General features: G+C 54.9%; 1 protein-coding gene across 4 annotated transcripts in view; it reads right to left on the bottom strand.

The window, feature by feature from the left end:
- Positions 1-136: 136 nt before the first annotated feature.
- The window catches only part of TMPRSS2 (transmembrane serine protease 2), a 37,307-nt gene continuing 24,311 nt past the window's right edge, over positions 137-13,132 (bottom strand). For 3 of the 4 annotated variants that reach the window (XM_053565406.1, XM_053565409.1, XM_053565408.1), the window contains exons 8-13: positions 11,303-11,346; positions 8,453-8,624; positions 6,615-6,790; positions 5,459-5,554; positions 3,435-3,577; positions 1,575-3,014 (exon numbers count right to left, since the gene is read on the bottom strand). In XM_053565406.1, the coding sequence (XP_053421381.1) occupies positions 2,634-3,014; positions 3,435-3,577; positions 5,459-5,554; positions 6,615-6,790; positions 8,453-8,624; positions 11,303-11,346 (1,012 nt within the window). In that variant the 3' untranslated portion in view covers positions 1,575-2,633. The other variant, XM_053565410.1, reaches the window with a different exon arrangement.

Genomic DNA, 13,132 nt, shown 5'->3' with positions numbered 1-13,132 from the left:
GGTGAGGGGACCAACCGGAGGAGCACCCAGCTCTGCCTTGGCCACACAGTAGCAGCCCCCTCCTCACCCCTTAGAGGGACGTGCAGTCTGGGCCCACTCGCCAGGCACAACTCCAAAGACACAAGCAATAGGTGGCAAAAACAGTATAATTTATTTGCATGATATGCAATTTTACAATTGAATTTTACAGTTTAAAAAAGATATAAAACAGAAGATAAATTGCTGGTCACATAAATAAAAAGGAACAGTAAAGTAGGAAGATGTTTTCACCTTATGAGGCTGTCCAATGTCTGGCTCGGGAGAAGGCACCTCACAGAGTTGCCCGTTCACAGATCCCTGGGGACGCTGCCCCCACAGAGGCGTGTGGCCCCCTAGTTCAAGGTTAAGCCCTAGCGGTAGAATCATTCATTTCCTTCTTAAAAGCCAGCATGCTTGGAAAGAATAGGACCGTGGGACAGCAGTGCCACGGTTAAGGCACCTGGCAACGAGAGGGCCCCCAGCCCCGTGGAAACCTGGGGTGCTGGAAGGGACCCCAGGAAGTCCAAAAGGGAGCATCTTTCTCTTCTTGGCTGCCAGCATAGCACTTCTCTTCAGCACATTTGTTCACAGAACGTTAAGTCGGGAGCCAGTCACTTTGTGAAAGTAGCTCCAACAAGCCCTTGCACATCCTCGGTGAGGGCAATAACAGTCTCAGAGAGCTCAATGCCACCAACTACTGGGAGGCACCGAGATTCTGGAGCTTTGAGGTAGCAACGTAGAAACGTGACACGGACTGTGGACTGTGCGTCGCACACCACGCATCCCTGATTGCCCCAGGGGACCTCGATTTCCAGTAAGTAGCCTGAGGAGGGTCAGCATGGTGCCCGACTCAGCCCTCCTGCCAGGACCAAGGGTCATGCACACTCTCCAAGGGGGCTGGAGAAGGAGACACGCAGGGGGAGACCAGACGAGATGTGCACCAGGAGCCGCGTCCCTTGCACGGAGGGCTGTGTACACTCTCACCCAGCAAGAAGAAAGGAAAAGGTTCTGCTGCCCTTACATGCGACTCGCATGTCACCACCCATGAAGGGCCGGTCCCTTTATTTCCAGCCACCATCAGTGGCTGGTGAGAAGGCTCTAAAAAGTGATTGGCAAAAACCTCATATGGAGAGTGGGGCATGGGGCTGTGCTGGTGACTGTCCCCTTTCCATCTCCAGCCGTCCAGCAGCTGAGAAGTGACAGCCCTGGGCTCATCCAAAAGCAGCCCCAGAATGGGTGTGGAGGGAAGAGCCCAGCAGGCTGCCTCCACCCTGCAACCTCCCATCCAGCTGCAGGTGTCCACGCCCAGCCAGGCCATCACCCCTCTCGGACGAGGCTCAGAGGGAATGGGCCCAGGGTCAGGGGAGCCCCTGTGGCCTGCACAGAACGGCAGAGAGTGCCAAAGTCAGACAAGTTCACTATTTAATAAAAATGAAAGGATCTTCCAATCATCTCTAAAAATAATCAAGCACAGGGAATCAAATTCAGCCCCTCCATTTTCTTGCAGAACCGTGTCAAGGACAGAGGCCACCCAGATTAGCTGTCTGCCTGTTCAGGGAAGAAAAACAAAAACCAGATGTTACTTTCTTAAGACAAACAAAAGTAGAAAATTATTACTTTTTCTGTGGATGGATGTGAAGCATTTATAAAGCAATAAGCAAAATTAATAGCACAAACGGGCCATTTTTCCCCAGGCTCAGCCATAATCAGGTTGGGCACAGTGGGGCTGGGGCCTGAGGGGACAGCATAGTGTGGCATAGGTTGGTATGGGCACAGCCTGTGGCTTAGCATGGGACGTGGGCCTCCAGGCGGGGAGCCAACGTCCCTCATGTTTCATCTCGTGTCCTCCCAGATGCTCTCCAGACACCCAGGCCAGTACGTTGACCCACCTGCAGCCCCTACACACAACCTGCTCTTTTGCTATCTCCTTCCCAGAGCAGGTGTGGCCTTGGCCTGGTGACTGTCCCCTCTGGGCCCCTCTCAGCCCCACCAGCTCCCCTCCTGCCATGCTGCTCCCTCCACCAGACAGCCGATCTGGGGTTTTCTATTTGCAGTAAGGGCCCTTTGCCGGGAGAAGACGGGCCAGTCTCAGGCTCCCATGAAAGCCCTGCGTCTTGGCTATCATTTGACGGGGACCCAGGTCGGGCCTTAAGGGGTCATTCCCTCTAGTTCTGCCCCTCCGTTAACAGCCTGGGAGACCTTGGGAGACTTGAGATGAGACGCAACAGAACGTTTTCTTTCTCCAGCAGCCTGGCCCTAGAAAACGCAGAAGTCTGAGGAGACTGTGGTTCCCAAGGCCCCGGAGACAGGAAGGTCTGGTGCTCACCCCCAACCTGGACAGTGCCCAGGGCAGTCTTGAGCTGGGCACCCCTGAGGCCAGCATTGCGGAGAGCCCCTGGGATCTTCCCCACCTCCCAGTCTTCCCTACCAGAGTCTGGGCACCCCAGAGCGCCAGCTGCCTCTCCACCCGCTAACCTCGGGGGCTTCCCAGCTTCCCCAGGGAAGGGTGCGGCATAGTCACGAGTCTTCCCTCGGCTCTCTGCCCATTGTCAGGAGCTTGATTTGATGAGGTCTGGGTGGGGTACCTGAGTCAGCTGAGCCAGAACTATCTGTGGTCACCGAGCACGGTCACCGAGCACGGTTCTGCAGCTGAGCCCCAGAGGAGCGAGTGGGCACCAGAGGGGTGGGAAACGACCTAACAGCAAACCCCTGGCCGTGGGAGGCCAGGTATGTTCGTGCCGACCAGAGGGCAGCAGCCAGCTTCTGGCAGCGGAACCACACCTAGTAGACAGCTGGCTTTGGCATAAAGAATCAGAGGACTCTGAGCAGGATGGGAAAGTTACCCTCATCTGTCGATAAATCCAGTCCATAAACACTGTCACGTTCCCGTACACTCCTGGTCTGTTAGGCTTGGCACAGCCGGAGCCCCAGCTTGTGTCTCCAACCAACCACCAGACGCCATTCTTCAAAGTGACCAGAGGTCCTCCGCTGTCACCCTGGGAGACAGAGTAAGTTACCTAAAGCAGAAAATCAACTCACAGCCACTGGCTGTGCCTGCAGGGGTGATGGTAACAGATATGATCCCCCAAAGAGACGACACCAGCTTCGATTTTAGTCTATACCAGCTAATAGTTACCAAATAAACTGCTTTTCATAGTTTAAAACAGTCTGTTCCATGGACACTTTCACCAAATACGGGTTTTTCAGAGGGTGCACGGCCAGCATGTGGGGTTCACGGGCAGCACCTGCTCCTGTCACCTGAGACTCTCTTGCCATTAGCACCTTCACTTCCCACAGCTGCCCCTGAGTTGGCTGTGTCCCCAGGGAGGCTCCGGTGACCAGGAAAGGCCTGTCTCTTAGGGGGTGCTCCACAGGAGCTGGGAAGGCCCAGAGGTTGGATGAAAACGTGCAGTTACCTGGCAGGAGTCGATGGTGCCCTCCAGGTACCCCGCACAGATCATGGCAGGTGTGATCAGATTGTTGTAGACATATTTGCTATTGCACTTCCAGGGCTCTATGAGGTACACCGGGGCAGCGTTCAGCACGTCCGAGGTCTTGCCTAAGAACGGGGGGCTGGTCGAGCTCTGTCCCGGTGCAGGCACCAGCTCTCACAGGAAGAGCAGATTCCCCTGCCCTGACCACTGTGCACGCTGTAAATGGCCACATCCCAGCGTTCCTCTCTCCGCCCTCCCTCCACGCTCCCTAACTCCAAGTCCTCTCCTGGGGACCCAGCAGTCTCCTGGGCCCAGGTTACATGAAGAGCAGGGGTTTGGCCTGAGGGGAAGGAACTGCCTCCTTCTGGAATCTTCCACAGGCCCAGTCTTCCCATTCATCGCTTGCTCTTCACTGGACCTTCCCAGGACACACGGGGCCCTGAGCCCACATGGCCAGGGGCTCGGTGGCCCGCACGGGAGAACTTCTGGGGACGTCGCCTACACTTGCTATTTCTGGGCCTTGCCCTCTGCCCTCCTGCCCTCCACTGCCACTTGGAAGTCTTCTGGGCATCATGGGCTTAATGTGCAAAAACAGCATCCCTCTCCATGCCCCCTTTCACCCCAATTTCTCACACCCAATACTCCATGGCTCCAGTCACACAGCAGGAAGCCACCCCCTGCCACCGACTTCTCATTCTCCCCTGCTGACAGTCAGTCCTGCAGCAAGCCTGATGGCTCTAGTCCAAAGGCACCCTCGCCTCTCCATACTCACACCCCACCCGCTCTGAGCCACCAGCCTGCCTCGGGGGACCACAGCAACAGCCTTGTCATCACCGTTCTCATCTCCTCTTGCCCCTCCCTTCCTGTCATGCCACACACAACTGTCAGGTCACGGCTGTCCCCTCTGTGAGACCTCTTTGTCTCACACAAAGAGAAGCCAGGTCCTCATGGGAGCCCATCTCCTTGACCTCCTGATTCCTGGCCTTTCTGCTCTTATCCATGCCTGACAGTCAGGCCTCAGCTCACATGCCACCTCCTCCAAGAAGCCCTCCCTGACCACCTCCTCAAAGCAGTGGGGCTGTGCTAGCCCCCAGTTCAGTTGCCTCCCTGGGTGTCTGCCCACACCTGACCCAGAGGCCCACAGGGTAAGCATTCCCAGCACTGAGCAGCACCCAATCTGTCCCAGCTGTGCCACCAATATTTCTTGATGTTCCCTTTCGTCTTGCCCCACTGGACCCAGCTGCAGGACGTTTCTGCAGACAAGGTGCCAGGATGACCCCCAACTCTCTCCCTAGTACTCCAATTTACCCACCCTTGTACTTTTTCCCTTGTGTTGAAGGACTTGTATACATGAGCTAAACACTTCTTATAAGGATGTAAACCAGTGGTTCTCAACCTTCCTAATACAATGGCCCACAGGTTGAAAACCACTGATGTAAACAGTCTAGAAAATGCACCTTTGTACCACCAAGTGCTTCCAGGCCCCCATAAGTATGAAACAGCCAGGATCCCTTCATCTAAAAACCCTCCTCAGGGGGTACACAGAGGGCAGCCAAAGGAGCTGGGCAAGCTGTGTAGGGAAATCTGCCTCCTGCTCTGTCTACCCCAACAGAGGGACAAAGGCTTTGACGGAGTGAGGCGGCCTTGTGGGCCACAGAGGCCCCCTCTAAGACACAGAGGGTGTGGTGGGACTTCCAGGTGGCCCACAGTGACAACGGGCACAAGCACAAGGGACTCTATAAATCCCTCATTTATGCGGCCCTTGAACTCCAGAAAGCTGTTTCCACACACTGTTCCATTTGATCTGAGTAAGGACAATGTGTGTTAGGGAGCACGGGTACCATCATTCCCATTTAGCAGATGGAGAAACTGAGGCACTAGGACTGGGGAATTGCCTAAAGTTATCCAGTCATTGAGTGGTGGAACTGGGATGAAACCCAGACCTCCCTTTCTGACCCCAGTGCTCTGTCTGCAGGCCCAGTAGACAGGCGTGTCAGCAGCCTCACCTTTCTCCTGGGTGGACCCCCACCCAGAAATCCAGCAGGGCTGTTCCGGCTGCAGCATCAAGCCCAGGTTGGGCAGGCACACGGGTCTCACTTTGTCTGTTTCCAGAAGAGAAAACAGGTGAGCAAGGCCAGTCTCACTGAGGGCCTCGGCCATGGTCTCTGCCTGGCCCTTCCCCACATGACTGCTGAACTGCCACCCCTGTTTCCCTGCGCAGAGGACCCCAGATCCCACTATGTCCCACATTCTCACTGCTTCCCCGCCCCCACCCCCGCCCCAGGCCCCTCCTTCCAGCATCAAGGTTTATGCTACTTATAAGTGGAATTATTCACTAGCTCTGCTTCTAAAAATTCATGATGTGTCCTCCAAGAAACAGAGGTTGGAAAAGACACTTGGGAGCCAGCAGCCAAAAGGCCAGTGGCACCTGGTTTCTCCCTTGGAGGCCTGAGCTGGACAACATGCTGTCACCAGACAATTGGCTTGTCTCTGTGAGAACCAACTCAAATACAAACACTTCGTGGGGTGGGACGAGATTTGGCTTCTTCTGTACCCATGTGGGGCTAGAACATTCCAGACCCTGAGTCACACTAGAGTGGTGGCCACATAAGACACTAAGGGAAAGCATATTTGTTTTAAATTAGGCATCTTGCTTTCAGAACATATATTTTTTAAAAAATAAAGTATCTTTACAAATTATAGACCAGGTGCACTCAATTGGAGGCATCTTTGTTACTCAGAGGACATCTGGCAACGTCTGGAGACAGCGCTGGTTGTCACGTCTAGGAGAACAGCTGACGTCCAGTGGTGGAGGCTGGTGATGCTACTGAACACCCAGCTGTGCCCAGGACAGCCATCTGCAAAGAACTGCCCAGCCGCAAGGTCAAGAGTACCGTGGGGCAGAACCCCTATTCTCGGTTTTTCCACTGTGGCTTAAATCATCATCACCACCCGGTGGAGGACAGACGAGGGGCTTCTGCCTCCCTCCACAGGCCGCAAGTGATGTGGCCTCCCTCCACTGAGCCTCTTCTGCTGCCACCCCGCTGGACACCACCCTCCAGCCACGCACGCCCCCCTTCTATTCAGCTCAGCCCAGGCTTTATTTCTAGTCAACAGCTCCTGGAGATTTAGCAAGAAGGACCATCACTAAGCCACACATACCATTAAAAGTCAGAGGCGTCTGCAATTTCATGAGCGCAATGTCATTGTTCTTGGTCTTGGAATCATAATTTGGATGAGAAATCACTTTTTCCACCCGGTTTCCACTTCCATAGAACATGAAAGATTGTCTCAGAATTCCCGCAAATGCTGTCCAGTGCCGCGGGTTGTTAAGAGGTCTGGGAGATAAAAATGAACCACACTCAGCATCTTGGAGCCACAAATATGAAACACTCATCTGATGAACTTCAAAAAATCGTAAGCCAGGTGAGGCCCGGTGGCTCATGCCTGTAATCCCAGCACTCTGGGAGGCTGAGGCGGGAGGATCCCTTGAGCTCAGGATTTCGAGATCAGCCTGAGCAAGAGTGAGACTCCTCCATCTCTAGTAAAAATAGAAAACCTAGCCAGGTGTAGCGGCAGGTGCCTGTAGTCTCAACTACTTGAGAGACTGAGGCAGGAGAATGGCTTGAGCCCAGGAGTTTGAGGTTACTGTGAGCCGTGACACCATGGCACTCTTCCTAGCATAGAGTGACACTCTGTCTCAAAATAATAATAAAAATTAAAAAATTTAATTTTAATTAAAATAAATAAATAAATAAATAAAACAGAAGTCATAAACTGGAGCCAAGATTCCCAGAGGTGAGTGGACAACCCAAAACCATCCCGCCAGATTCTGGAGCTGGCGGCTCAGCGCCTGTTCCCTGGCCCCGCCTGCCCCACCCGCCCTCCTCCTGGCTCCTGCTGCACCCCCCACCCGCCTCCTCCTGGTTCCTGCTGCACCCCCCCACCCACCCTCCTCCTGGCTCCTGCTGCACCCCCCACCTGCCTCCTCCTCGCTCCTGCTGCACCCCACACCCGCCTCCTCCTCACTCCTGCTGCACCCCCCACCCGCCTCCTCCTGGCTCCTGCTGCACCCCCCACCCGCCCTCCTCCTGGCTCCTGCTGCACCCCACACCCGCCCTCTTCCTCACTCCTGCTGTACCTCACTAGGGACCTGCTCCTCCTGGTTCTCCTGTGTCAGCCTAACTGGACACTCCCTGTGGTTCCAAACAGCATTTCCAGCAGGACTGGGTCTTCCCTACCTTTATATGCCAGAGCATTTCCTGGCACACAGTAGGCGCTTAATCAACGTGTACTGATGGACAGACTTGAAGTCTAATATCAAAGTATGCCCTTTATCTTGGTGTGTCCCTATTAAGAGACATCGATAGAGGGTGCTCGGTCCCTGGGGAATGAGGGGGTGCTCTTGGTGACAGCCCTTGTACCCTACACTCCCCAGAGTAGTAGAAAGGCTCCCCTGCTGAGTGAGACTTCCTCAAAAATAGGCCTATGATCAAAAACTATGTGTTTAAGAAAAAGGTGGAGAAGGGCACTGCATCTCCCACAAAAGCTGTCACTGTGAATTATGGCCACCCTTAGCCCCAAAGGACCTTCCCGCAGGACAGCAGGAAGTCCCCGAGCATGTCTGAGGGTGCCCTCACCCAGGCCAGCATCCAGGACAGAGGAGCCCTCAAGGGGAAAAGGATTTTTCACAGGGGTGGGGCAGAGCCAGGAGGACGGCTGACTGGGAGGAAAGCTGGCACAGCAGCTTCGCTGGGGATCTCCTGCCAGGCCACACCCTGGCACCCAGAGCCCATGTGCAGGGATGCTCCGTGTACACGTGCTGAGGGGTGGACACAGGTCACGCATCCCGGGCATTGGCTCACCCAGCCCCCATCAGTGCCAGGAGCAGGCACCTGTACTGCTCCCATTTCTGCACAAAGGCCCTGGGGCTTCCAAAGGTCGCCAGGCATCAGGAGTGTGCCCTGCCGCCCCTCATCGCCCTGCACCCCAGGACCTACTCTTCCACGCAATGTGCAGCTGTCACAATCCACTCGGGGGTGATGATGGAGCCTCCACACACATGGACATTCTGGACGTGCAGGCTGACCTGCCAGGGCCAGTCCCCCAGGTTGGCACCCGAGCCACCCACGATCCTGCTCTGGCTGCTCATGTTCGAGGTGGCCCCGCATGCTGAGAATGACAAGCAAAGGCCAGCAGGCCCCTGAGACCAGGAACAAGAGCCACAATGACACAGGCCAGCCTAACCAGATGCCACCCTCCCCAGGGTTCCAGGGCTGCTACCAAAATTCCCTTTGTTGGAGCCTCACTTAGAGGACTCCTCTGGGCTCTTCTCGTTGGGGAAAGGACAGTCCCCAGCCCGCACAGGTCCCAAGGAAGAACCACTTCCCTGCAGGCACCCCTGAGACTTCACTGGTGCTCCCTACTCGGTGAGGTTTGGATGGGTGGGTGGGTGTGGGGTGGTAAGGTTTAGATAGGTGGGTGGGTGATGGGTGGTGAGGTTTAGATGGTTGAGTGGGTGAGGGGTGGTGAGGTTTGGATGGGTGGGTGGGTGAGGGGTGGTGAGGTTTAGATGGGTGGGTGGGTGAGGGGTGGTGAGGTTTGGATGGTTGGGTGGATGAGGGATGGTGAGGTTTGGATGGTTGGGTGGGTGAGGGGTGGTGAGGTATAGATGGGTGGGTAAGTGAGGGTTGGGTGAGGGGTGGTGAGGTTTGGATGGGTGGGTAAGTGAGGGTTGGGTGAGGTTTGGATGAGTGGGTAGGTGAGGGGTGTTGAGGTCTGGATGGGTGGGTGGGTGAGGGGTGGTGAGGTTTAGATGGGTGGGTGGGTGAGGGGTGGTGAGGTTTGGATGGTTGGGCAGGAGAGGGGTGGTGAGGTTTAGATGGTTGGGTGGGTGAGGGGTGGTGAGGATTGGATGGGTGGGTGGGTGAGTGGTGGTGAGGTTTGGATGGTTGGGTGGGTGAGGGGTGGTGAGGTTTAGATAGGTGGGTGGGTGAGGGGTGGTGAGGTTTGGATGGGTGGGTGGGTGAGGGGTGGTGAAGTTTGGATGGGTGGGTGGGTGAGGGGTGGTGACGTTTGGATGGGTGGGTGGGTGAGGGGTGGTGAGTTTGGATGGGTGGGTTAGTGAGGGGTGGTGAGGTTTGTATGGTTGGGTGGGTAAGTGAGGGGTGGTGAGGTTTGGATGGGTGGGTGGGTAAGTGAGGGGTGGTGAGGTTTGGATGGGTGGGTGGGTGAGGGGTGGTGAGGTTTGGATGGGTGGGTGGTTGAGGGGTGGTGAGGTTGGATGGGTGGGTAAGTGAGGGGTGGTGAGCTTTGGATGGGTGGGTGGGTGAAGGGTGGTGAGTTTGGATGGGTGGGTTAGTGAGGGGTGGTGAGGTTTGTATGGGTGGGTGGGTGTGGGGTGGTGAGGTTTGGATGGGTTGGTGGGTGAAGGGTGGTGAGGTTTGGATGGGTGGATGGTTAAGTGAGGGGTGGTGAGGTTTGGATGGGTGGGTGGGTAAGTGAGGGGTGATGAGGTTTGGATGGGTGGTGAGGTTTGGATGAGGACGGCCTCTAAGTCATACCTGTCCTCGTACCACATGTTCCTCCAGGACTAACCCATCTGGTGGGTGGGCAGAGGGGCTCCTGGGAAAGCCCTAAATCCACCCGAGCCAGGGGAGGGGTTATGGTGTTTGGGGCATTTGGGTTCCTAGCACTTCCCCCCCAATGTCTCCACAATGGCAATCGCTGGCCAATCCCCCGCCCAGTCCTGCCCCTGGTCACTGCCCAGTCACCGGCAGAAGCTCGGTGGGCTCCCCCAACAACCTACAATTCACCGGCCACCTGCAGGGTGCCCTGGTGTCGGGGTCTCTGCTCCCCATGAGGTGGGCTTGGGGCAGAGGGCAGGCCAATTGGGGCTGCTGGACACCGACTCAGGACCTAAAGAGAACCCGAGCCTAGCCTTGCCAGGAAGGGACCACACCTGTACCTTCTACCTCTTTCAATGGAAGGCTGGGCTCAGGCCCACAGCCCCAGGATAGGACTGGGCCATCCCAGAGAAGGAAGAACAGGGACAGTCCCTTTGCAATTTATAAATAGCTTGGAAACAATGCCAACACTAATGTGGGGACACCAAAATCTGAGCCACTGAACAAAACGGGGAGAAGTAAGAGGGTACTTGGTCTCTGGGCCAGTCCCTCCTCTGGGGTCCCAGGGGCTGGTGAGCACCTAATGGCCACAGCCCGCTGGGATGTATGACAAATGCTTCAAGTCCACCAAGGGGCAGCCACCAGAGCCAGCTAAGCCATGTCCTTCGCTTACTGGGGAAGGAGCCCACAGGCCTCCATGTTAGGCAGCCGAGCCACAGAGAATAGGGCCTTGTAGTTTTCCTGAGCAGCCTGTCCTCAGTGATGCTCTCGGACCCAAGTGAAGCCCTTAGAAGTATATCGATATTCGGCTCGGTGCCCATAGCACAGTGGTTATGGCACCAGCCACATGCACTGAAGGTGGCGGGTTCCAACCCGGCCCCAGCCAACTAAACAACTGCAACAACAAAAATAAAATAGCCGGGTATTGTGGCGGGCACCTGTAGTCCCAGCTACTTGGAAGTCTGAGGCAAGAGAATCACTTGGAGCCCAAGAATGTGAGCTGTGATGCCACCGCACTCCACCCAGGGTGACATAGTGAGACTCTGTCTCAAAAAAAAAAAATTATATCAATATTCAAAAAAAGGAGCTCTTTGGACAGAGCCAGGGGCCTCTGGGCACATTCTTCCTCCCTGCCTACTCCAAAGACACAGGGGGACACTTTTCCTGAGAACACAGAGTGTCCTGGTTAGAAATATTTTAAAAGGAGAACTGAGAAATACTTACCTATACAGCGCAAAGAAACCACCATTTTTGAAGAACAGGCATCACTAAATAGGAAGAGGGGAGAACTCTGTCATTAATAAATGAGGGGATGCCTGACTCTCAAATACTTAGAAATGAATATTTGCTTCCTACGTTCTCTCTCCTATCTCCCCAGACATAGAAGGACCCCGGACTGAAGACCCCAGTAAGGTAAGCAGACCTGAACAGGGCAGTGGCAAAGGGCAGACAAGTTCCCAGTTCACATCTCTGCTGTGTGACCCTGGGCAAGGTACTTAGCCTCCCTGTGCTGATTTTCGCTCATCAATAAAATAGGACAATAATTGTACCAAGCCATAGGGTGAGGGTCAGCACACAGTAATGTTAGTTTTAATTTTTGTTTTTGGGATTTAAATTAATCTTCTAACTTTGTGAGCCATTTGGAAACCTGTGGGTTCGTGTGCCTGCTGTACATTTACAACATGGAAAGCGGTATGACTCATAATTTGCCTGGGAGCAGAGAAGAACTGAGTTACTCATTTGGAAGTCGAGCATCCCGGTTATGGCAGAAAGAAAGTCTGGCAGTGGCTCTCACTGTACACTGAGATGGAAGAGGTGCCCTGACCGGCAGAGGATAGCTGCTGTGTATCTGCAGAACATAACCCATGTCATCAAGCATCAACACGGGCCAAGGCCACACTGCCACTGAGGCACAGACCAGCCGCTCTGAAATCCCGACTGAGCAGAAGGAATAATGAGCCCACACCTCCCATTCTGGCCAACTCGAGGGACTGAGGCCTCTTCCCCAACCACAGCCTCAGGCCAGCTTCATTCCAACCTCCTTCTAGAAAAGAAATAATAAGGCGGCTGCCACAGAACGACGACCTACTTCCAGGTGACATCCAAACCCAAGCAAAGCCCCGCTCCCCGAACCTCTCCCAAAGCAGCTAACACAAGCCCAGGTCCTAACACAAGTCTTCCTGTGCCTCTGACAGAGGAGATGCCCTGCGTCCTCGGTAACTACAGATCTGTTCCTTGTGGACTTTGGCTCTGGGGCACTGAGAGTGTCAAGCAGAGATATGCTCCCTTTAAGAGAAGACCTTTTCTAAGAGTCCTAAGGTGGACAGGACACCTTAGGGTTAGGCTCCAGCACTGGGCACAATAGACTCAAGTATGAAAAGGCAGCTGCTGAAGGCGGAGAGGAGGAGAAGCCCCCGTCCCCGCCTCCTGGACAGAACAGCAGACAATAACCTCTTCTTTCTTCCAAACCCTCCAGCCACCTGAGTTCCCAAGGCTCCTGCCAAGGGTGGCAGCCTCCTCTCCCCTCCCCCACCTCCTGCCCCACTGGCCTGGCATTTTCTTGGCTTCCTGATTTCTTCTGTGTAACCAAGGAAGACAAAGAACCACTCAGCCTTTACAAAGCACCAGGCAGCTGTGTTTAGCTTCTCAGCAGGAAATCACAAACCTCAGCCCCACTGTTCTGATGGGTCCACCTGACTCCTCCTGTCACATTCCCAGGGACAATCCCCAGACACCTCAGCCTGTGGCCTCCAGGAATGTCAACCTGCTCCCAGCCTCCCACTCAGAGGACAGGTGAGGTGGTGCTGAGATGTACACCTGGCCCCTGGAGGGCAGGCAGGCGTGCCTGGCACCTGGGCATAAGCACCTAGACCTGGGAAGTGAGAAAAAAGGACGCTGTGTCTCTTTGACATCAGTAACTGTTCAGGTAATGACAGTGCTCCTAGGAAGCTGCAAACATTTGAAACACAAGCAAAACAAAATGAGTGGTCTAAGTCCTCCCCCTCATCCGTCCTCCTGCCCAGTTCAGCCCACCGATCATGTGACCTATGCTTT

This window comes from Nycticebus coucang, chromosome 16 (assembly GCF_027406575.1).
Source record: "Nycticebus coucang isolate mNycCou1 chromosome 16, mNycCou1.pri, whole genome shotgun sequence".
Classification (NCBI taxonomy): domain Eukaryota; kingdom Metazoa; phylum Chordata; class Mammalia; order Primates; family Lorisidae; genus Nycticebus; species Nycticebus coucang.
Note: the sequence above shows the minus strand (reverse complement) of the source record. Positions and strands in the feature narration are given on the sequence as shown.